Source organism: Ostrea edulis, chromosome 9 (genome assembly GCF_947568905.1).
Source record: "Ostrea edulis chromosome 9, xbOstEdul1.1, whole genome shotgun sequence".
Taxonomy (NCBI): Eukaryota; Metazoa; Mollusca; class Bivalvia; order Ostreida; family Ostreidae; genus Ostrea; species Ostrea edulis.
The window spans coordinates 22751210-22776264 of record NC_079172.1 but is presented as its reverse complement, the minus strand read 5'-3'; the positions used below and the strand labels follow the sequence as shown (position 1 = coordinate 22776264).

The following is a 25055-nucleotide window of genomic DNA, read 5'->3' as shown; positions in this document are numbered from 1 at the left end:
TGTCAAACTGATATGACTTCACTAAGGACTACTACATCGTAAATGTACTGTGACGAACCGTAAGAATATAGTGAGCATTGTGTTTTAAAGTATATATTTAAAATACATTATATATATATATGTGTGTATATATATATATATATATATATCTGTGTGTGTGTGTGTGTGTGTGTGTGTGTGTGTGTGTGTGTGTGTGTGTGTGTGATTTGGCCATTTGTATACAGAGGGATTAGTTACAATTTCTAGCAACTTAGAAAACCTCTCCCGTTATTGTGGGTGGGGGTATGATTGCTTTGAAAATTATGTACAACCCCGTGCAATGTCAGATATCAAAGAATATCAAATATTTTAGTGAAATAAAATATTACAAGATATGCATGAATAACGAAGAGACTACAAGCAGGAAGTGAACCCTCTGTTTACGTTTAAAGTCAGTGAACCATGATTACAAAATAAACTATTTTTATTTTAATGGTGAAATTGCTTGACTGAGACGCGGCATTATTCCGACAATGTAACGGGAATTCCTGTAACATGGAACTACACGTGACACGGACGCGTGGCAATTTAGTCAATTTTGTCCATTTCGTCATATCTAACATCTTGTTGTTTTAATATTAATCACGCTTCTGCGCCATTGTGACAGACGAAGATGAGAACGACTCAAAACCACACAGGCTCGAAGGAATGAAAACGTAGTTACACGCACGGAATACACTAGAAAGTCGTAAGTAACCACCTTTGTTTCTTTTTACCTCTGAACACATCTCAGCATGCTTTAAAATCTGTTTCATTGCTTTTCGACCATTGATGATGGATACTTTTTTGGGGGAAAAACCCCACAACATTTCATATACATGTAGTACAAGATGAAGTCGGGTTAACTCGGGTCCGGGGTTACCCGGCGTTGATATTGGGCCCTGAACTTGACCCTCTTTAGACGTGAAGTGTGTAACTATTATCGTTTGACACTTTCTACTACATACCGGGAGGTAATACTAGCCTCGAGTGATGAATGGGTAGGGTTAACAGGACGCCTTTCTCATGTTTTTACTACTATTAATTTTATAGGATCCAAATGTATCTCTTACATTGAGTCGATAGTCAAAGGCATTGAATGGGTGGGGTTAATAAGTTAAAACAATAAAACGTCAAATTTCATTCAGATTCCTTGTGGGTTTTTGTTTTTGTGAGGATTTCCCCTCTTTCTTTTGTTTGTTTGCCCCCCCCCCCCCCCCCTCCCCCCCCCCCCCCCCCCCCATCTCAATGGAAGGAATGTATTCGTTATAATCCAGGGTTATATGTAATACAACTATCGACGTTGTATTATTATTATTATAATCAATTAATGTAATTGCACTTTATGGCACTTTCATCTCTTCTGGAAATGTAGACCCCATTTTTTTGTGGATTAGAATGATTTTTTTTCACGAGGCGAGTTGATTTAACCCGGATCAAGTGCAATGTGAACGCGACGTTACGTTGTGCCTGTGTAATTTGAATTTATTCAGATGTGACAAGGTCTGTGCACGCATAGCACAGCTTTGAAAAAATTAACATAATGTAAGAGGTGGGTAACACACTGGAGAATTACAGTGTAAATTAAATATTGCGTTTTAAGTTACATCCCGGTTAAGCTAATCTATACTCTATTGCAAAAAAAAAAAAAAATAATAATAATAATAAGAACAGACATCGGTCCAAAATAAGATATTTTGTATATAAACTTGACTTTTTAAAATCACATTTTAAGCAGATTTGAAGTGAAATCACTCCTCAGACATTTCATTGACTTATAATCTTTATACCGCAGTATACTTTATGTGTTAACTTGGTTTAACAACACTTGCTACTACCCCCACCCCCCCCCCCCTGAAAAAAAGATTAAGGAAATGAAAACTAAATTGATCTTTCTGGTAAGTAAATTAAATACAATTTACCGTGTCAAATGTAATTTATTTCCATGATTTTTCAAATCCATAAACAGTGGGGAAAGTACGTTTTGTATGGAGTTATATGGGGGTGTTGGGTGTTAATATATTTCAACTTTTTAAACATCATAGAAAACTTGCAAGTCCTTTATTTAAAGAAATTTTATAATTGTACTTATTAAAACCAAATTAAGTTAAAAATGTATATCAACCCATTTCTATGAAGTGTCTGTTCTCACTTTTTGATCCCTGAAGCCAGTCTCAATGACCATAAAGCCAGTTAACATGCGATATTCATTTAAACAATAAAATTGCTTTCTTTGTTGTTTCATCGGGTGATGAAGCGGGTTGTGCAATTTTTTCTGCAATGATTGAATGTAAGTCTGGGTATATAGTGAGACTTCCCCAAACTACTAATAGTAAGCGCCCCCCACCCCCCACCCCCTACGTGCTTGGTCTGGATTTTGTTTTTGGATTTCAACCGAAAGACTGGCTATGACATTTAGTGAGTCATCTGCGGAGCATCAAATTAACATAAACTCAAATAATTAAAGATATCTTATCATCAATTCAGTTATTGCGCGCAATAATTGAATTGATGTGCACATGAAATCAATTATTGCTCTCATCGATTGAATGGATGCGCACATCCATTCAATTATTGCGCACATCAACTGAATTAATCGCGCATCAATTCAATTGATGAGAGAAATAATTGATTTGATGCGCGCATCAATTCAATTGATGAGAATTATTGCGCGCATTAAGACACGCGCATTAATTGAAGTATTGCTCTTTTAATTGAATCGTAGCGTGCATCAAATGATTTGATATCCATCTTCAACTATATGAGTTTATGTTATTTTGGCGCTCCATAGCCAGTCTTCCGAGGGAAGTCTCACTATATAGCCAATCTTCTCACTATATAGCCAATCTTCTCACTATATAGCCAGTCTTTCGGGGTAAGTCTCACTATATAGCCTGTCTTCCGGGGAAAGTCTCACTATATAGCCAGTCTTCCGGGGGAAGTCTCACTATATAGCCTGTCTTCCGGGGAAAGTCTCACTATGTAACACCGATCCATTGATTATTTGCTGAGTTATGACCTTTGGACTTCGAAATTAATCCAAATACCCAATTTCCGCACTTCATTTTCGTTTTGCTTGCAGATATTCATCTGATGTTTGGTACATTGATTTTACCATGGCATGTTGCATTTTGTTTCGGTGTTGTATCACAGACTCCCCCCCCCCCCCCCCCGAAAAAACGGGCCCGGGATAGATTTCCTCCAATAGGGGGAAAAAGCGCCCCAGCATATAATTTCCCCCTGTATACAAAGTCAGTATAGAGTTTCCCCTTGGTGGATAAACCGCCCTGGTATAGAATCCCCCCTCCGGTTCAGGATTTCATTTGTTATAGTTTAATAAAATAGATATCCGTTCATCAGTATTACGATTTTCATAAACAAATGAATATTTTTTTTTTAAATTGGGTTTACACGCTGAAAACTTTGAAATGCATATTGTAAATACAATATGCTTCCCAAATGACTTTAACGATGGTCAATATCATTAGGATTTTTCGTAAAAAGTCCACTAAAAGATATACAATTAAAATATCTGAAAAGTAAAATAGATGAACTGTACAAGTAAAAGTAGTTTATTTTCTCGTTTATTTAAATTCAAAATTTTAAATTTAAAAAAACCAAATCTTCTTCCCATCTTCACTATTTCAAATGTTAAGTACTAGTAAATAACGATAAAGACTTGAGATGTCTGATTGAATTTTGATAAACCATTACATGATTTGAATAATTTCCTTTTAAAAAAAAAATTCATAAGATGGTGATTGTTCACCATACACAAGACCTTGCTCAAAATTAAAAACAAATAAGAATTCCTAGGTCAAGATAAGCAAGAGAATTCTAGTAATAGAACTGGAAACGGATACATATCTAAAATGTAAGATGGGGGGGGGGGGGGGGGGGGGGGGGAAACGTACTGTCATTTAGGGGGAAATTCTATACTGGGACGGTTTTTCCTAGGGGGAATTGGACCCGGGTTAATCCTTCTTAGGGGGAAATTCTATGCTAGGCCCATCTTTCCGGGGGGGGGGGGATGTCTATCCCGGGCCCGTTTTTCCGGAGGTAAAGTCTATGCGGGGGGAATTCTATGCTACAACACCGGTCCGTTTCTTTTTTGCCGAGTCATGGCTGTTGGACTAAGAAAATATTTGCACTTGAAGATGTTTTGAATTATATTTTTAGACTGAATTTTGACAAATTACGCATGAAGCTTAAAATGCATTCCATTCTCGTCAAGATATTTTTCTGCTGTTGGGGAATATGCATTGCCATTCAATACTCTCAGAATGCTTGTTAATGTGATGTCGTCATTATGCTACTTTTATACTTATTATTTATTTATATTTCTTAAAACACCAGACAAATACTTAAGGAAAGCCACAAAATTTAATTACAATAATATATATTCAAATGACCGTATATGCACAGACATCATTTATTGTGTTAAATTTCTGAGAGCGATATATCAGTCCGTTGGCTGGGTGTAAAATTATATTACTGAAATGCAAAAGTTGTATTACGCATGTCACTATAATAGATAAATTTACTTACTTACTAACTCACCATATGTTGTTATTTTCTGAACAAAGAAGGATAATAATACTGAAACACTCTGTGGATATAAGCAGAACAATTATTTCAAGTTTTGAATATTAAACAATCTTTTTCTGAGCGGTTGGTCACCGAAGAACCGATATAACTATTAAGGTGTTCGTAGCATTAGGATCATATTTCATATCTAATAAATGTATGTTGTAATTTTTGTAGTCATGGTATCAAGGTGAAATAGAAATGTTCCACCATAGGAATTTACAAACCATTTGATTACTGCTTTCAAGATTTATTTCACCTTGAATTTGTACATTGAAATTTATAGGAAGAGAATGCTTTTATAAAAAAAAATCTTATTATACATTGGATACCAAATTACGCACATAATGGTCTACTAAAGAATACAGTTAAAAAGATTTTTAATGGTATGTATAGAAAATTGTAGGTCGTGGCATCTTTATAATAAACATAATGATAATATCCAAAGCAATTGATTAACATTGCCAACATTCATATACGTAATTATTAAGTGCTACCGAGTTTTAAACACCCTAACCGAAGCGATTGCAATGATATTAAGATTGCACATTATAATTTCAGACATTCCTCAGTACGGAAGGAGATGGACATTCAACAGGTAAGTTTACCTGGGACAGAGATATAAAAAGGATTAAGTTCAAGTACAGTGTGAATGGAATTTGAATTTGATCTAGAAATTTTACTTCACCTCTGAGTAAATATCCTGTGTGACAGGTAAATTCTGGGGAATATCCGGGTATGGTTTACATAAACGTATCGGATTATTCATGATGCGAGTAGTCGTGTAATGGCTAATGGCAAATAACGGATTTATTCTTGAGGTCAGTAATTACGTTTGGCACTTGATAACACAGTTAATGAAAGTGATTAAAATTTTTCCTGTTTCTCATTAATAAAGTATTGAAAGCTGCAATTCAAATTTTTACACATGTAACATCTTTTGTATAATAATCTCGGCTGAGTTTCGGCACGGCTGGGCCTTCACCGGTGAATCTCAGTCGCAGTTGTTCACATGTAGTTTACTTACAGAGTATAAATGAGAATTATACTTGTTAGAGTTAAGTACCAAGGTTACAGTAATGATAGAATTGTTGATTTGTGTAGAAGCTGTGGTTAGCGGCTCTGAATGGAGACGCAGTAGAGGCAAGGCAACTGATAGAAAATGGCGCCAAAGTTAATGCAGCCACTGATCTGGTATGTATCCCGTGTTAACAAAGTATGACAACCACACCATTTACTCAGAAACCTAAGGAATTTGAAGGAACCTAACATTTCAGAAAACAAATATCCAACAACCATGTTTGGATACAACTCGGTGATAGTGTGACAAAAGTTCGCGGGATGATAAAATACAAGTGCTATTAATCCTAGATTGAATGCCCCCCCCCCCCCCCCCCCCCCCCCCCCCCTTATAACCAGGATCTGTTTAGATCCTATATCAAATGTCTCAATGTGCATGTTTTACAAGGAGAGTAGCTTATCAAATAAAATTTTATTGTCGAAGATGATGAAATTTATAACCTTCTAGTAACAATTATTATTTTGTTCTATTTTTATGAATCAGATTACGATTGTTAAACCTATTGTTTTGTTTATTGAATACGTTAACATTACGGCGTGTATATGTAAAACACGGATACAAGAAGCAAAGGGTTGACACCCATCCCCCTCCCCAATACATACCAACAAAGAACAAAAAATGACCGTTAAATATCACTAAAGAGGAACGGCTTGTGTTTTTGATTTTTAAAACTTTTGTTAGATAATAGGGACTTAGAGCCGATGGAAAGACCATGTAAACTAATTAAGGTCAGATTTATGACTTTTGCTCGCAGGAATCCCATACAGGGGAAACCTTGAAAACTTGATGGATTAAATAGACATCAAACAACTGAAAAACAAACGATTAATTGCTAACGTCTAATTATATATCACAACAAACTGAACCTTGTGGCACATGATAATAAATTTAATGATAAGAAACAATAGTACACATACGCGCGTACAATGTACATAAAAGTTACAAGTAAAATTCTAATCCATGTTTTTGTTTGAAAATAACGAAGGATATTTTCTTTTCTTTTTGTATTGTGAAATGTAAATGAACTCTGCTTCTGCATGATGATATTTTTCCAGAAAGATTTTGTAAAACATTGCATTGTAGTAGTAAAAAGGCGATATATATTTAATTCAACGATCCGATCTTGCAAGTAGTTAAAGTTTGAATCCTATCGTTGTTATTACGACTAATTAATACAAAATAAATTCAGCTTATCATTGAAATTTATCTTTTGATTACAATGTACATTAGTATGACCAGAAACAAACGAGAAAGCATTTCAGTCTGAGTAATATTGTACTGTAGTCAAAACTGCAGGGTTTCCCCTATGTGGGATTAAGAACGTAAACTATCGGCAGATTCCGTGTCACTCACTCTCTGTTACCTAACAATAGCAATAGCCACCCCCTTTATTGATATCTAATGACGTACGCGAAGTTTCTGACGTTTTCTCTAAAATTATTCTTTCATCTTCTTGATATGATGATCGAAGAGTTCTTTTATGATTTCAGAAGTAGGTTTAATTTCGATATTGTAGTAATAACCAAATCTGGACAGCTCAGTGATTGTATCATCTAACTTGCAATGCAGGGGTCCCGTGTTAGAAACTAGATTGTTCCAAAGATTTTCTCACATTCTTTACTACGATAACTCGAGAGCTTTATTTTTTCTGTATTTTTTTTTTTTTTTTTTTTTTTTTTTTTTTTGTGGAGATGGACCGAGAATTTTATTTTTTCTGTATTTTTTTTTTGTGGAAGTGGACCGAGAGCTTTATTTTTTCTGTATTTTTTTTGTGGAGGTGGACCGAGAGCTTTATTTCTTTTTGTGATTTTTGAAGGGCTTTCTTTCTTTCTGTAAACCATTACAATGGATCAACAGTTTAAAGAATGGGTTATCTGATTTATTGAAAACTTTCTTTTGAACCAGCTGTTTACTTAAAATCACTCTCTCTCTCTCTCTCTCTCTCTCTCTCTCTCTCTCTCTCTCTCTCTCTCTCTCATCCAATCCTCAGCTTATGTTTTCGTTTTGCAGTAACATTAATGTATACTTGATATATGTGCACACACACACACACACACACACACACACACACACACACACACACACACACACACACACACACACACACACTTGCCTGATTGTCATGTAAACAGGAAACGTGACAGAGCGTTGTAGTCCCATCTATCTTAGAGTAAACAATTTCTCGTTGGTGCTCTGAATCATGCGGGGTTTGGTCTCGTTATATGCACATGTCATAGTGTAACGCGAAACAAAACATGTTTTAAGTATCTAAAAAAACAATGTTAACACCTTGCCTTAACGAACGTCGAAAGCAATTATAAAAAGAACCTATCTGCTAGATGCTGTGCGTCATTTTGGGCGTTATAAACTGCTGTGGTTCATACTAAATCTAGAATGTGAAGTTCATGCATGCCAACTTTTAAATTTAAGTATATTGTATGAAAATTCATTGCATACTTTTTACATGCACATGTATATTCCCAGTATTTGTAACAGATGCGCGGCGCATTAATTATTTGTTTTTAACAACGGTATATGGTGTCCGCCGATGCGCATACGTTGTAAACAATGCTGACATTGAATGTTTGTTCTTTTTTCCCCATATATATATATATATATATATATATATATTCTGTCAAGACTTTTAAGATATTTGAACGTGTACGAGTCATAAATCTGACCATAGTTTAAACATTTTTTTTTACTCGCTCTCCACTATCTAACAAAATTTTAATTAAAAATCCAAAGCACATGCTGTCCTTCGTTGATGATAACTTACTTAATGGATCGTCAGAGAAAGTTTCTATGTTCACAGCAGTAAAATACCTACATATACCCTGCTAACATTGTTCGAGAGACCTTTCCAAAAACCCCATTGTTAATACAATACTAATATAAGGTAAGAAGCCGTTTTGTGTTTCTTGATAAGTGTTAAGAGTTCATTAAGAGATCATTCTATAAAACTTTGTGAGGTTTTCCTTGACCTCTGATACTTTTCATTTACAGGTTATTTGTAGACACTACAGTCCGACTTCCTATACCGATTTACTATGATGTTTATTTATAGGTGAATGACTTATCAATTTTCCGCTGTCATCTGGCTTATCACAGCCCTGTTGTTTGCTATACCCATCCCAAGCACTGGTTGAATGAATGATGATAATGATAATCTTTATTTTTAAAGTCGGATATACATAATGTCACATTCATGATATGTTAGAGCCTTTTCATAAAGGCGCCATTCCACTTAAATAAAAAAAAATATTAATTGATTACCAAGGTCACATATTTCAACATTCAATTCGATATGTTTCCTTAGGTTTTAAGATTAACTGTGCATTGTTTTAGACTAAGTATGACCCCCCCCCCCTCCCCCTCCAAAATCATATGTCGCGGAGTGAACTGGCCCTGGTGTGTTCTTCAATACTTAAAGTCTTATCTCGTGTCGTTTGTCAAGTTTGCTGTTGTGTCATTAATGTACATATCAACAGCAGGGAACCTTGAGGAACTCCTATAGCCGTACGTTTTGATGAATAAGCATTGAATGTTTGATCCTTGCAAAGTTTGTGTCCTTTCAAACCAGCGGAAACGTTTCCTTCATTACCACACTGCTTTGATGTAAATGGCAGTACTAATCTCTGTGTTTGAAATGTCAACTCATTTTCTAGTTGCCATTTTCTGGTATGTTTCAATAACTTGATTGACTGCTGAATTACTCGGCTAAACTCCTGAATGATATTTGGTTAAGATTTTATTCTCATAGGTGAAAAGGGCGAAGATAACAAACTGTAATCAATTTCATAATCCTATAAAGAATACGAAATCAAGATTAGGGTAAACACGGACCCCTGGACATACTAGAGGAAGGATCAGGTGCCTTAGAGGAGTAAGCATCTCCTGTTTACCGGTCTCGTACGCCATCAGTCCTATAATATAACTTGATGTGGTAAAATGAGTAATCTATTATATGCTATTACTAAGCAAATGCTTTTAGAAATATAATTATATTCAGAGGACCATCCTCATTTTGAAATTCAGGTGTGATATTTGTGGGGGTTTTTTCCTGCTGAAAATCATTTAATTTCCAATGACAAATGGATAATGGTTTGGTTTTTTGAAAATGCAGAAACATGGTATGTCTTATGCAATTGGGGTGATACGTCATCAGGATGAGAGGTCTATTAATCAGTCAAGGGCGTCTTGTTCCGACATACAACACTATGCTCTGGTTGTCTTATTCCTGTATAACAAGATGTTCTGGTTGTCTCGGCCCTATGATAGGAGCTTTGGCTCGTTCTTAAATTTGAAATTTAAAAAGTTTATTGATTGTTTCTGCTTTCTTATCAGGATAAAATAGTGTTTATCTTTTGATATAAAATGATATTTAAGCTATCACACTTGAACATGTGTAAAGAAAATCGTTTTCTTTAAAAGATGAACGTATTTTTATGCCCCCGAGATCGAAGATCGGGGGACATATTGTTTTTGTCCTGTCTGTCATTCTGTAATTCTGCCATTCTGTCTGAAACTTTAACCTTGCTAATAACTTTTGAACAGTTTTGAACAGAGATAGAGCTTTGATATTTCACATGAGTATTCCTTGTGACAAAACCTTTCCGTTGGTACTAAACCTTTTGACCTTGATATTTGACCTTCTTAATTTTTTTTTTTACATTGGTCATAACTTCTAAATGGTAAATATTAGAGCTTTCATATTGTACATGAGCATTTCTTGTGACAAGATCTTTCTACTGTTACCAAGATATTTGTCCTTGTGACCTTGACCATCTTCGAAATTGGCCATTATCTGGAGCATTTGTGTTTCACAAACACATCTTGTTTAAGTCAGGATATTTATTCGTGTGGGTTGGAAATGCGAAATGTAACAAAATTTTAATTGAACTCATTGCTGCGACATTTTGTTGTGTTTGTAGTTTAAGGTAACATTTTGTTGTGTTTGCAGTTGAAGGCGACATTTTGTTGTGTTTGTAGTTTAAGGCGACATTTTGTTGTGTTTTTAATTAAGGTAACATTTTGTTATGTTTGTAGTTTAAGGCGACATTTTGTTGTGTTTGCAGTTTAAGGCGACATTTTGTTGTGCTTGTAGCTTAAGGCGACATTTTGTTGTGTTTGTAGTTTAAGGTAACATTTTGTTATGTTTGTAGTTTAAGGTAACATTTTGTTGTGTTTGCAGTTGAAGGCGACATTTTGTTGTGTTTGTAGTTTAAGGCGACATTTTGTTGTGTTTTTAATTAAGGTAACATTGTGTTATGTTTGTAGTTTAAGGCGACATTTTGTTGTGTTTGCAGTTTAAGGCGACATTTTGTTGTGTATGTAATTAAGGCGACATTTTGTTGTGTTTGTAGTTTAAGGCGACATTTTGTTGTGTTTGTAGTTTAAGGCGACATTTTGTTGTGTTTGTAGTTTAAGGTAACATTTTGTTGTGTTTGTAGTTTAAGGCGACATTTTGTTGTGTTTGTAGTTTAAGGCGACATTTTGTTGTGTTTGTAGTTTAAGGCGACAGCGTTGCATCGCGCATCCTTAATGGGGAAGGCAGTTGCAGTGGATGTCCTTTTGAAGGTCGGCGCCAATGTCAACCAAGAGGATGGTGTAAGTGAATTGTGATTGGCGAAGAACCTTTGGTTTCTGTTTTCTTAGGGAAAAGTGCATTAATTAGATAAGAAAACATATATCTTAAAAGGAAAAGCACCTTGGTTGGAGGCATATTTAACTAATCATCATTCATAGTGCCTGCTAAAATATTACCTTTATACAAGAAATGTAACAATATATTTATAATTAAAGATTCAAATTTTATTTAATGTTTAAATGGATGAAGAAAAATCTTTATTGAGACATCGCCACACAGTTATCATGTATAGAGTGCGATGCTGTCCCTGCCATAAAATCATAGAGGATCATTAATATCCACTGGGTCTTGGACCCAAGGACCTATTAAGTATACATTAAAAATTACAGGATGGTCTCACGGCCCTGCATATGGTTGCGAACATAGGAAACAGGATGATCGTGCAAAATTTACTTCGATCAGGAGCATTTGTGGACGCTAAAAACAGGGTAGGTCATTTTGGAAGATAAATTACCAGGAAACTGCTGTTTCAATGAATTTTTCTTGAGTGTTTTGTTGACAGAAATACAGTTCATTGTGATTTTTGTGTACTTTTGTTCAGGATGGTAGAACACCTCTGCACGTAGCAGCCCTGAACGGAGATTTCAAAACAGTTCAGCTCCTCATCTTAGAAAAGGCCGCCATAGACGTTTTGGATAAGGTACACATACTGACTGGTATCCACATCCTGTTTCTACAAATTTACAAACAATGACTTAATGTAGTAGATATACACTGCAATATATAATTATACGACCAAAAACTGCGAATCCTAAATTATGCCTATCCAGGAGCTGATTTATATTGCGCAAACATAAGTTGATTAATTTTTCTGTATTTTGTTGAAGAGAGAATAAATTATCTTTGATCGACGTTATTTCCCGCTATTTCGCCTCCAAACGTCAAAGAGTGATTTAAATTTACCTAACTGACTAAATAATCTACACCCTTTTGATTGAAATAAAAACGGTTCATAAAGCAAATTTCTTGACCACACAGATGCTTTTTGCTATGAATAAAAGTGCAAAAAAATTTCAGCAAGGACATACACCTTTGAATTTAGCAAAGATGAAGATAACGGAAAAGAAGGACGAAGGCTTGACAGAGGCAGCTGAACCTCTGTATAGAACTGTAGCGCTTTTAGAGAGTGAACAAAAGGTAAATGATGACGATGGACAATAACCATTTTCTGTATATCTGATATTGTTTTCGTGTTGTGTCGTAGTTGAGGATGTTTTGATATAGGTCAGATTTTTAATCTTTACGAACAAATGCAAGGAAAGTTGTAAAAGAAGGGGATATTGCTATCTCTTGTGTGACAATGAAGTGGTATTTTGGCATTAATCATTAATTTATTTTTGATTCAGAAAGCGAAGGATATGGAAGGTAAGAGGATTTGTTTTATCCATTCTAACATGTACATACCTATGAAGGGTGATGTCTCTACTGGAGTGAAACACCTGAGAATGGGGTGTTGAAAAACATTTGATGTAAATTACAGAAGGTTAGATGGTGGCACCTGGAGAAGAAAACACGATCACAAAAGTTTCTGTTTTATCACCTTTTTATGGCATATGCTAGTTACCTGTAGATCGAAATGATTCTGTACAAGCCGAGTAAAAGAAAATGGCATCAATATCAAACAAACCCAATCGTTGAATTTATTCTCCCACTTAAAGTACATTCTTCTTATAAAGTTTTATTACAACATAGTTATATAAAACTAATATATAATTGAAAGACAATTTGTAACCAATGTTGACTGTGTCTTTGACCTTTGGACCTTAAAAACCGAAGGGTCAATGTTTTTTTTATGTAAACTCATCGAGTGACGTTTCATCGTCAAAGCTAAAAAAAAGTTTATAGATCGTTCAGAAATCATTCCATACTATAATAAGGTGAACTTAAACTTTTTACCCTGAAAACAATAGGGATGATCTTCAAGTCATGGAGGCAGACTCTTCATTCGAAAACTCAAAAGGCACTAAAAATGTTATCCTAAAATTAAGGCGTTACAGACAGAGAGGCAGATGAACAAAGAAACTCAAATTAACAGCCACTACTCTTGCTTAAATGAGGAAAATAATGTCATAAACATGTTTTATACTTCTTTTAGAAGAACCCAATCTTCTCCATGACTTTGGAGAAGAAGTGGAGGCCAGGTTTCGTGAATACTTGCTACAAGGCTCAGAGGAGTATTACGAAATCAACTTGATGTTCATTGGTCAAGCCGGAGTGGGGAAGACAACTCTTACCAAGGGGCTGCTGGGGGAACTTGATCCTAGTGTGATACCAGACAGCACCAATGGTATAGACCTCCATCTGCATCGATGTAAATATGACAGGCATTCCAGGCATATTTACCCAATTTCAAAAGGTGACCCTCAGTGGAATCAATGTGTTTGTTCATTCCTTGTAGAATATGATATTCTTCTTAGAAAATGATTTATTCTTAGAAAATGTTTGCGTGCATTACTAAACGTTTTTGCTTCCAAATTTTGTAAACGTGTTCAATTTCAAAATATTTTTTTTTTTACAGACAACAGCAGTCAGATTTTAAATCAGCGGATAGGAACTATGATTCAATTGTCTTTAAAGGATAAACCAGTACAGTGTTCAGGGAGAATTCCTGTAGAATCGTTAGAACAGCCCTCTCTAGCACCCAGTTATCTAGACTATGGTGTGAAAGAAGCAGAGAGCACATCATTGTCGTATACTACATCCTCTCCAAGTTCCATAGACGAAATGAAATCTCTAGAAATGATTGAAGGAAATGAAAATAAACCCAGTCATGACAATTTCAGTGAAATGCACCACCTTGACAAATCTTCAGTAGAGGGATCTGAAATGATGGGTCCTACTGTAAAACAGGATAATACACTGGACTCTTTCCCTAACACCATGGCAACCATAGTTAGTGATATTTCACGCGATTCTGCCACTGCATCATTTCTATCTATGGACGACAACTCTCCGAATAACCTTCCCATGCCACAATCTGTATCACCTTCATCAACAAATGTAAGAAGCCTTGTTAGTAGGGCAAAAGTGCCGTCTTCAGAAGAACGACTCGAGAGGCTTGTGCCAATAACAATATGGGATTTTGGAGGACAAGAAGTGTTTTACACAACTCATCAAACATTTCTGTCATCCAGTTGCATCTACATGATGGCGTTCAACTTATTTGAATTTTGGCGGGAATTCAAGTCCATCAAAGGATCAAATAGTACACTAAGTATGGAAGTATGATAGTATTCAGATTATATTGAAATGTATTTACTGTGATACATTTTTAAAATGATAACTTTACTATATTACATTTCATATTTTAGACACCATATCATTCTGGGTAAACTCTGTAATCACATATGCGAAGCATGCAGTACCAGGGTATCCAAAAATTGTTCTCATAGGAACACACGCTGACTGCTTTCCCGCGGTATGTATAACACATGCCGACTAACATCCTGTGCTATATATAAATGATACACACATATCTTAAAGTAACATAGGTATGCACTTATATGAAGATAAATGCATTTACATCAGAATGTTATGTATAATACGAATATTAACATCTTATTTTATATACATTAAAATAAAAGTGTGTACCATCTATCCTGTGTTTAGTAAACCAGAAGAGATAAAAGAATTAGATTACACGAGAAATATGTATTGGTTCTAGCTGACAAAGTGTGTATCCACATCGTGTTTGTAAGGCTCATTATTACAACTGTATTGCAAACAAATTTTACTTTAATGCCATGTTTGTATTTTACAAAGTCCAAGTTCCTTTTTAAAAAAAAATGAAATTCTTCAAAACGCTTCAGTTTTAAACACATTTAATATCCTAATCAATGGGACGAATGAATATCAGTTATGGAGTCTTAAACTTCATAAAAACCCTTGCAAACAAAGATACATTGCTGGATCCAGTAAATGCTCTAACAAGTCCTTATCTTTGCTCCTCCAGAAAATATTAACAGCTGTGAAGGAGAAACTTCAGATGTATTATGCCACAACGAAAAATGTGGATTCTAAATATTTCCAAAGAACTTTTAGTAAATTTGAAATCGCAACTTTTCCAAAATCAACAGCATCAAGATTTATCACTTTTCGACACTTTTGTGGAGACGACCTGCCTAATGATACATGAAATACGAGGCCTCTTGACATCATAGACAGCTGCTTCTTCAATAAAAATGAAGCACGAACATATTCATATCTTGTGATCAGTTATTCAAAAACACCATTTTGATTCAATGCACAATTATTCTGAAGTTGATATTTAAATGTGCTGGAATCCCTCATTGACAATTTGTACATAGTCTGTTGAAATTCTCAGGGCACGGAAATTGCTCCTGTATAAGCTGACCTCTTTGCTTTTTTATCAGGCAGGATTTATAAATATATATTTATGTATTATTCCGAGATAAAAATCTCTTGCTGTGGCCTTAAATTCAACATATAGATATGTCAACGACGTTTTATCTGTTAACAATATTAATTTTCATTCATATGTCGATTCGATATATCCCAGATATTAAAGGGTCTTCCATATAATTGATTTTTATTTATTGAACGTAAATGTTACCGACAAACTAACAGCTCGAATCTTTGTCATACGGGATGACTTCACTTTCTCCCTATTGCCGTAGGGATCCGGGTTAGAATAGGTCCTCAGTACTCCTTGCTTGCCGTAAGAGGCGTCTAAATGGGACTCTCCTTCGGATGAAACCGCAAAAAGCGAGGTCCCGTGTCACAGCAGGTGTGGCACTATAAAGATCTCTCACTCCTCAAAGGCCGTAAGCACTGAGCATAGGTCTAAAATTTGCAGCCCTTCACCGGTAATGGTGAAGTTTCCTTTTGAGTGAAAGATTTTCGAGAGGTACGTTAAACAATATTCAATCAATCCAACGCAAGAGCATGTTCTGAGTATGATTCATTTTTAAATCGAGGCAGGCTACTGCTGACAAATTAGTTGATGTTGCAGGGGTTTCATCAGCCTCGTTTAAAGACAGCATTTTGCAAATTCTATGGACGTTATGACGTGTTTCATACCAATTATCAGGCCACTCTTTACATACTTATTTCGACTACTTTTTGTATTCTCTGTAGGATTTATATATTTTCTTAATGTATTGTAGCTTAAATTAAATGTGTATTTGAAATTTTATTAATGTAATGAACGAAGAAGTTATGGTTGATATGTAAAATTTCAAAATTATGAATTATTCGTTTGAAACCTACCAACTTTTAGTTCAATATTAAAAAATACATATTTTTGAATTATTGTTTAACGTCATTTCATAACGGGGGAAATTTTCAATGATCCTTGCATTGAAATTTGATAAATGGCGAGAATTAAGTCTGTGGATTTGAATCTTTGTAGGAGGAGCGAGGCAAAACATTATGGATGATATTCCAGAGACTTGAGCAGTATTTCCGACGAAGTCTTCAGAGGCAGTACATGATCATCAATCCTCGTCATTTTATCGACGCTAGAGATGCCGAGGGTGTACCATTCGACCTTCTACGTCAGTGTGTTATGGAAACTGCAGAATCTTTACCCGACTGGGGATTAGCTATTCCACACAAGTGGGTTGTTTTAGAAAACTTGCTTGCCGATTTAAGATCATGTGGGTGCAAGATCTTGTCTATTGATAACCTGCAGACCATGTTGACAGATGAATTTCAATTTAAGCGTCAGGAAATCCAAGACTTCTTGGCCTTTCAACACTCGATCAGCAAGATCCTTTATTTCAAAGATCACTATCTTCACGAGAACGTGATTCTGGATCCTTGTTGGGTGATTGATGCATTATCATCATTTATTACCGATGAAAGAATCTCAGATTATGATTTCAGTGGTAAATCTGTAGGATGGAACAATCTCAGGGACCGTGGACAACTGACTATGGATCTTATAGAAGACGTTTGGAGAGATTCGAATTTTTATCCATTTAAAGACTATTTACTTAGTGTCCTTTGTCGACTGGATTTAATCACAAGGAGCAAAAACAAGAATTTCTTCTACGTTCCAGGAATGGTCAAAGACAGTTGTCCTGAACAGATAGTTAATGATGTCCATTCTTCAACTGAAGTAGGATTAGTATCTTTCAAGATCTCATTCAGGAATAATTTCTTGCCACCTGCAATCTACAACAGAATAATCGCAGCATTTCTGTCGATGTTTGAAAACTTTTCAGAGTCGTCAACACAACTGTTCAACAACTGTGCAATCTTTGAACTGTCTCGCAGCAGATGGACAGTTCTCTACAAACAAGCCCATGAAATCGAAGTATTCACATACATCAGTGATCGTCGGGGGAAAGCCGCAGACATGAAATCATTTCACAGTGTGTACAACATTACTTTAGACTGTCTGAAAGATATATTAAAAATTTACAGCGCCTTTCAAAATACCTCTATAAAACAGTCCGACTTACCTTTTGAAGTGCAGTGTCAAGGATGCAGAAAACCCCATTGCTATATAAGCAAAAGAGATTTCCACGATCTAGATTGCTTTAGATGCCCACTTCACGGTGACCATCTCTGTAGTGTTGATACCCTCGAAGAGATATTTGAATCTAAGGTTAGTTGTGGCATAGGTAAATGAAAGTATAAATTCTTCTTTCATCATATTAACACAAATATACAAGAATTGTTCAGTAAGGTTTGCTAAATGATGCAATAACCACTTGAATTTGATATACAAAGTTCTTTTAACATTGGTTTGAATTTAAACTAGTAAATTTAACTGACTTTCAGGAATTCAAAGAAGAAATGAGTGCAACGTCGAACAAAATTGACCTCCAATCATGTCCTTGTCCGGCTGTCAAAGGTATATTGTTACATATTTATTACTAAATTCAAATGTTTAGTACCAGCGCATGATTAGACACTTTAAATGTGTGAACTTGTTAATTTTCTAGAAAATGTGGAATGCTTCTTAGACTATGTAGCCAGCAAATTCGCCGGAAGTGAATGTGTATTCCTATCCGCAGCTCTTGGATTTAGCCTAACTTTTATAGAAAAACAACGTCACGAATTCTCATGTCAACATGAACTAGCCTTCAACGTTCTGTACAACTGGAATAACACTCACCCTCTTCCCCAAAGCATCAACAAACTAGTACAAGCCTTGGGTGATATCGAGCGAAGGGACATTGTGGAGGAGATGAACAACTTCACATTTCAGAAGTTCTTCGATTCTGCCCACCTGTTAGACATTCCGAAATCGGACGAACGGATTTCGGATGAAGATCTAGTAATTGTATCGAAGAAGGTGAAACATTTCAAGCGGTTGTTTCGGTTTCTGCAGATTTCCCAAAGGTGTGTTGATGAATCTGAAGGTGAACTGAAAGGATCGCCACAAGATTATATAGCACTAATTATATTCTCCAAATGGAAAGAGTCGGATGAAAAACCGTCCAGATTGCGTCTGTGTGCAGCATTGCTGTACACTGGGATGAAAGCTGTGGTAGACAAGCTAATAGAAAAATGGCACTCAAAATTGTGATCTTGAAAATCCCGTGTATACATGTATATTTGTGAGACATACAGGATGCTTTTGTCTCATACTGTAATTAGCTATCGTCTTGCAGGTTACTTCAATAAAAGTTGTCTATGGACTTTCATATAGCAGGTATCTAGTTATTGAATAAATAGAGAGCAAAAATGTCATAAAATGACTCGTGTTCAAGCTAGACATGAAAATAAATGGCCCGCAGCGATTTCATTGTAAATGTTGCTGTCCTTGATAAAGATCACAAATAGCACGGGAAGTAAGAGGGCACGCAGTCATTTTTCTGAGAATTTGGTCAATATGAAATATCTACTTTGGAGCATTAGAGAAAGAATTTTGTAACGATGAGATATTGACACATTGTCATTCTTTCTAAAGTCTGAAATAGCCAATTTCTCAAATCAAATTTATCAGTGACGAAGTTGAAACATTGATCGTTCTAAAAGAAAACTACACTTTAACCTGAAAAGTTCCATCAACCCAGAAGGGAGAAGTTATATTCCAGTTTTTTTTTTTATTGATTACTTAGGATTGCATTTTCAAGACTTTACACGTATTCCAATTCCCAACGTTTTCCAAATCCTCTCTACCTGTATAGGTCTGAATTTTCCTAATACAGGTCTGAATTTTCCTAATACAGGTCTGAATTTACAGTTGGTAACCTAACAATATGACTGAAAAATTCTCACGGAAACGTTTGAAACAAATAAACTAACAACGTTTAACCACTGAGTCTCGGTTAGAAACCGTGATTAGTCATCCAAAAAAAAAAATAACTTTGTAAAACATTACTCTCATTCTACGTACAAGTATTCTGAAGTAGATATTTAAAAGATACTAGCTGGCGTTCCTCAATTACAATATGCTTATAGGAGTTATGAGACTGATCATTGTTCGTTATCTTTCATCTACGTAGTTGTTAGTGATCAGGCCTTTTAACAGTATGTTGGAATTCACATGGGCACGAATTGTGCTCCTTTATTACCTGACCTCTTTTTGTATTCTTATGAGGCAGAACTTGTTCTTCTTCATGAGAAACTCTTGTTGTGACCTTCACCTTGACATTTACGTACATCGACAATTATCATCGTTTACCTTAGAACAATACTCATTTTCATTCAAGTCAGTTACATATATCCCAGTAAACTCGAAATAAAAGATGCCTAGCTGAATTCCCACACGGGATGTAAACCGTCACAAATCTCCTACACGTTCAATCTAAAATCCCTAGATCTTATAGAATGCTTAATGAGTTCGAACGAATGCTTGCAGGTGCTTAATATTACAAAATGTACAGTGTATTCAAACTAAAGTGAAGTGTCCTGAGTTTTCGTTTAGAACTACGAGTAAAATAATTTTGAATTTCAACAGTATTTTATTCATGTATATATATAAAATACATAAATAGGATTAGGCACAATGCCTATATAAGCCCTCTCCATAGGTCAAAGATCAGGATAAAATTGATATAGCACATGGAAATATAACAAAATGATTGAAGAAAAAGAAATTTACAAATAAGAGAAAAAAATAAACAATTATATATTATACGAGTCAAATAAACAGGCAAGTGTTACGTAATCTTTATATTAAACTGACAAACATCGTTCCATCTAGAATCCGTCTAGGTCACAGGCGTCAATAGAGTACAAATGTATTGCACAACACCTCCCCCTTATAATGAAAACTCAATTCTCCACAATTTAAAACCTGAATGCATATATACAGAATAAGTTTGTTGAAAATTTGCAAGTTTCTTTAAAAAATAAGAAACAATTCTATCTACGTTTAACTGTGTTCTTGAAACGAAGCAGCACCCATTCTTACATTGCCAGCTCAACAGTACAGTTAATTGCTTAGAAAAATACTAAACTACTCATACGGACAGATTTGAATTTACAAAATGATTCGTATACATAGTCCTTTGTCCTTTCAAATTTGACCCCGTTGGCAAGCAGGCCACCTGTTGAAGACAATTCTGGACAAAGTTTTCTGTAAAAACCAGTTGTATCCAAAAATCTCATTAACTCTTTCTCGTTTATAGGAATCGGGAACTTTGATAGATTTTACTTTAGCAACAGAGCCGTGACCTACTTTATGACCTAAATATTGTACAGTAGCATGACAAAAATTACATTTCGCAAGGTTCACTGTAAAGTTTCCTTTTACCAGAATGTCGAAGAATGCACGCATGATTTGGAGATGTTTTCCTTACATGTGTCGTTGAAGATGATAGCATCATCAATGTAGGGTTTACATCCAAAGAGGTAATTATTAAGGAAGGTAATTATCCTCTGAAAGGTCGCTGGAAGATTTTTCATACCAAAAGGCATTACTTTGTACTGAAAAAGCCCATCAGGAGTCACAAATGCAGATATCTCTTTCAGTTTATGGTACTTGCCAGTAACCTTTCAACAGGTCGAATTTATTGAAACATTTTGCAGTTTCAATTTTGTTAACACAGTCATCGAATATTAGTCTGTTTTCATGACAGAAGTCAGTACACAATCATTAGGTATCGTCGAGTTTAGAGACCAGAATGCAAAGTGAGCTTAAATCACCTGTACTGTCAATAATTTTATTGTCAAACAAGTAGTACTGTACTTCTGTTAAGTATTGTAATTTTATTGGATTCAAACGATAAGGATGCTGTTTGATGGGCAAATGTTTTAAGCGTTACCCAAAATAACATCATGACAAGCACCATCGGTCGTTTTTGGAACATCCAAAAGATTGAAGGATAGTTAGCCATGAAACTTACTTTTTCTGGTGAATATTCAAAGGTCCAAGTTTGGCATCAAGATCAGAGTTCTTTAAACGGACACTCTAATAGAGGTATTTTTCAACAGTTTCTACACTAACGTCATTTTCAATACAATTTTGAAATGTCTTGACATGACATGCTAAAGTGGAAACCGATTTTACATGATTTCGATCTCATCTTGAGCATGTTTATGTAACAAACTTGATTTTCTCTACGCCGGCCGTGTGTATTGACTACATAGTTCACTAAGCTTTCTTTCAGTTTCGAAAGGAACTGGCAAATATACAAGAACTTTCTCACCTGGTTTAAAAATTCTGTTCTTGGCATCTCTTTGTCATATCAAACTTTCATTTTTGCTTGAAAACTCTTCAGATTTTCTTGCGTCAATTTGCAAGCATTGTAAAGTCTCCCTTTGAAATCAGATACATAGTCTAATAGGTTAAAGGGAATGGGCACATAGTTTGAGCTAAACAATTTCAAATCTTATTTTTCCATTTTTATTGTTTACAGTTCTTAACTAAAGTATTTCTAATGGCCAACCAAAATTTGAATATCAGTTGTTGAGTTGCAACACTCACAATTCTTTGTTATGTAATGGCTCATGCCATGTTTTGTTTACATATAGATTGCTTGATAGAAAATAACATGTTTAAACAAAATGAGATGCACCACACACTAGAAACTATTTAATTGTGTTCAGAATTAAGTTGTAAATTGAAATAAAGTGCACCGCCACGGCACATGATACGCCCGTCACATATTGTTAACATGAACATATCACCATGAAGAGATAGGTATGCATGGAGCCAAATGTCAACCTTCCTTTAAGAATCTTACTCACTTTATGGCCTCATGTGACATTGCTCCAAATATTGATAATGTAAGCTTAATGATTTTTAAAAGGATATAAAAACATATTCCCAAATGTTTTCAATGAAATGATTAAAGTGCAAGATAGCCCTTTATCCAAGCAAACAACTTACAATAAATGGGAGTATTCTAATATGAAATTCATTTCGAAAATATAGACTGGCCATCAAGAACAAATTTGAAAGAATACCAATATATCAACAGTTATTAAGAGGCTTAATTAATAAACATCCTCTGCCCAATTCCTTAGAGATGTAGATAACACCTGCTTGATCAGAGATGCTCTACCAGAAATGATTAAGACAGTCTCCTTACACTAAACTCATTAATTAATCTTATCAAAATGCTCTTTGCATGCTACTCCCATGGGACAAGTGGAATTTCTCTTGTTATTGTTAGAAACAAAAGAAACATTATATATACTAAAAAAAGCTGCACAGTATATCATAAAAAATATGTGTTTTTTTAATGCAACATTTTTGAATAAGCAACAGTATAGATTGTACCCATTAAAACATTTTTTTTTATATCACCTTAATTAAATGTCACAGTGACCTTAAAGTAGGATGCGACACACTTTCTACCTAAGATGCATTAGTTGACCAATTTTGGTGATTCTAGGTCTAATAGTTTTCAAGTTATGAGCCGGACAAGTTTTTGCCATATATGGCCATATCTTCTTAATAAAAAGTCACAGTGACCTGGTTTTAATGTGCGACACACCTTCTACCCAAGATGTATCTACAGACAAAGTTTGATGATTCTAGGCCTTGTAGTATTTAAGTTACGGGTCGGACACGAAAAAGCTAACAGACGGACGGACATGAACGCCATACCAAAATACGTCCCGTCTTACGGGTGTATAAAAATCTGCTTTAAACGAAACTTTTACTAGCATGTGTAACCTATGTAAATAAAAACATGACACAAGCCTTGTTTACATAACAAAGAATTGTGAGCGCTGTATCTTCCATGTACGTTCAAATTTATGCTGACTATTAGAAATACATGGGTTTGATGAAAGTGTTCAAGCGGTCACGGAGAATCGGGATAAGCAATACACTTGTACTGTCTAACTAACTCATGCACGACCTGTTAAAACAACCCAAACATAAAATTCGAACTTTCATCTGACTGAATAGTGGTATAGCTTCATGGAATAGAGTGGATACATGTATATGTATAATAGTAAGTAAATACTGGTTCCCTGAATTAGTTTTAGGCAAAGGTCCTAGACAATCAACCAACACTCTACTAAAAGGTTCTTCAAAAGATGGGATGGGTTGTAGAGGGGCAGATGGAAATTTCTGATTAGGTTTACCTACCATCTGACTAACATGACACGACTTGCAAAATTCAAATACATCCTTTCTCAACTTTTGGCCAATAAAATGACAAAAATTTCTGTCACAAGTCTTATCAACACCTAAATGACCTTCCATGGGTTTGTCGTGAGCCAAACGATAAAATGACTAAAATTTCTGTCATAAGTCTTATCGACACCTAAATGACCTTCCATGGGTGTGTCGTGAGCCAAACGCATGATGTCCCTACGATATATCACTGGGACCACTATCTGGTGAACAACATCAGTTACATCAGGTGGTCGCCATTTTTGCATAAGGACCCATCTTTAACGTAGAAACATTCACTGACTTTGGTAGCCTCTTGTGGTGGCACCTCTTGCTAAGCTGGACAATATCAGGTCCTTATTTTGCTCGGTCATGGATCAGTAACTAATCTCGACTGAGGGAGTCTCCTTGCCCTGGTCTGACTGTGAATTGAGACCATCATCATTACTGGTTCTCAATGGAGATTCACTGTGTGATGAATGCCTGTTTTCATGTGAACTATCATGAAGATCAAACAAGAAAATGTCACTGAGGTCAATTTCATGAGGTGAACCAGGCGTGTTCAGGGGTTGAACATGGTCAGCCTCAAATTCTTTTCTTCTGATCATCAATCTCAGCTGAGGCTGGATATAAGTCTTTGTATTCATCATGGGACTCAACATTGGAAGAGATGTTCTCACAACCAGCTAAATCGTTGCCTAGCAACAAGGAAATGCCATGAACAGGAAGAGTTGGTCGTACACCTACTGTAGCTGGTCCAGTAATTAAATTTGATTTCAGATAAATTCTACATGGCGGAATGCTACTGACTCCACACCCTATGATAAAACTGACCTATCAGCATAAAGGCCAAACATTCTCTAAGAAAAAAGTCTGGGTAGCACCAGTATGAAAGGTGAAGATAACGCACAGTAATCAATCTCATAACTCCTAAGCAATACAAAATAGAGAGTTGGGCAAACATGAACCCTTAAATATATTAGTTGTCATCCCCTGTCGAACGGTCACGTCCGCCGTGAGCCCTATATCTTGATCAGGTGAACGGAGTTATCCGTAATCAAAATCAGGGTTAGGGTTCCTCTTCCATTCCTAACCCATCCACATGTTAAATATCATTACGATCAAGTCATTGGTTATCAAGATAATGAACATGTGGTCTAACGACAGACTGGTGCAAAGCAATATGCCCCTCTTCTTTGAAGGGGGTGGGTGGGGTGGCATAAAAA

The 25055-nt window shown here is 35.5% G+C and overlaps 1 protein-coding gene across 2 annotated transcripts; it reads left to right on the top strand.

The window, feature by feature from the left end:
• Positions 1 to 437: 437 nt before the first annotated feature.
• Positions 438 to 18959, top strand: LOC125658055 (uncharacterized). 2 transcript variants are annotated; one of them, XM_048889111.2, is made up of 14 exons: positions 438 to 727; positions 5167 to 5203; positions 5710 to 5799; positions 11198 to 11296; positions 11666 to 11764; positions 11878 to 11976; positions 12354 to 12473; positions 12683 to 12701; positions 13432 to 13692; positions 13855 to 14550; positions 14648 to 14754; positions 16708 to 17910; positions 18087 to 18159; positions 18251 to 18959. In XM_048889111.2, exons 2-14 carry the CDS (start codon positions 5189 to 5191, stop codon positions 18835 to 18837), a joined length of 3468 nt encoding a protein of 1155 aa, XP_048745068.2. In that variant the 5' UTR covers positions 438 to 727; positions 5167 to 5188; the 3' UTR covers positions 18838 to 18959. The 2 variants fall into 2 exon arrangements, with proteins under 2 accessions (XP_048745068.2, XP_048745067.2); XM_048889110.2 differs by lacking the exons at positions 438 to 727; positions 5167 to 5203 and adding an exon at positions 5288 to 5426.
• The last annotated feature ends 6096 nt before the right edge of the window (positions 18960 to 25055 follow it).

Bases quoted from the DNA above. Each gene is read 5' to 3' on its own strand.
- LOC125658055 (XM_048889110.2), top strand. From the start codon at position 5,400: ATGGCAAATAACGGATTTATTCTTGAG. The intron at 5,800-11,197 runs GTATGTATCCCG...TTGTGTTTGTAG, and splicing joins TTAATGCAGCCACTGATCTG to TTTAAGGCGACAGCGTTGCA. The intron at 13,693-13,854 runs GTGACCCTCAGT...TTTTTTTTACAG, and splicing joins TATTTACCCAATTTCAAAAG to ACAACAGCAGTCAGATTTTA.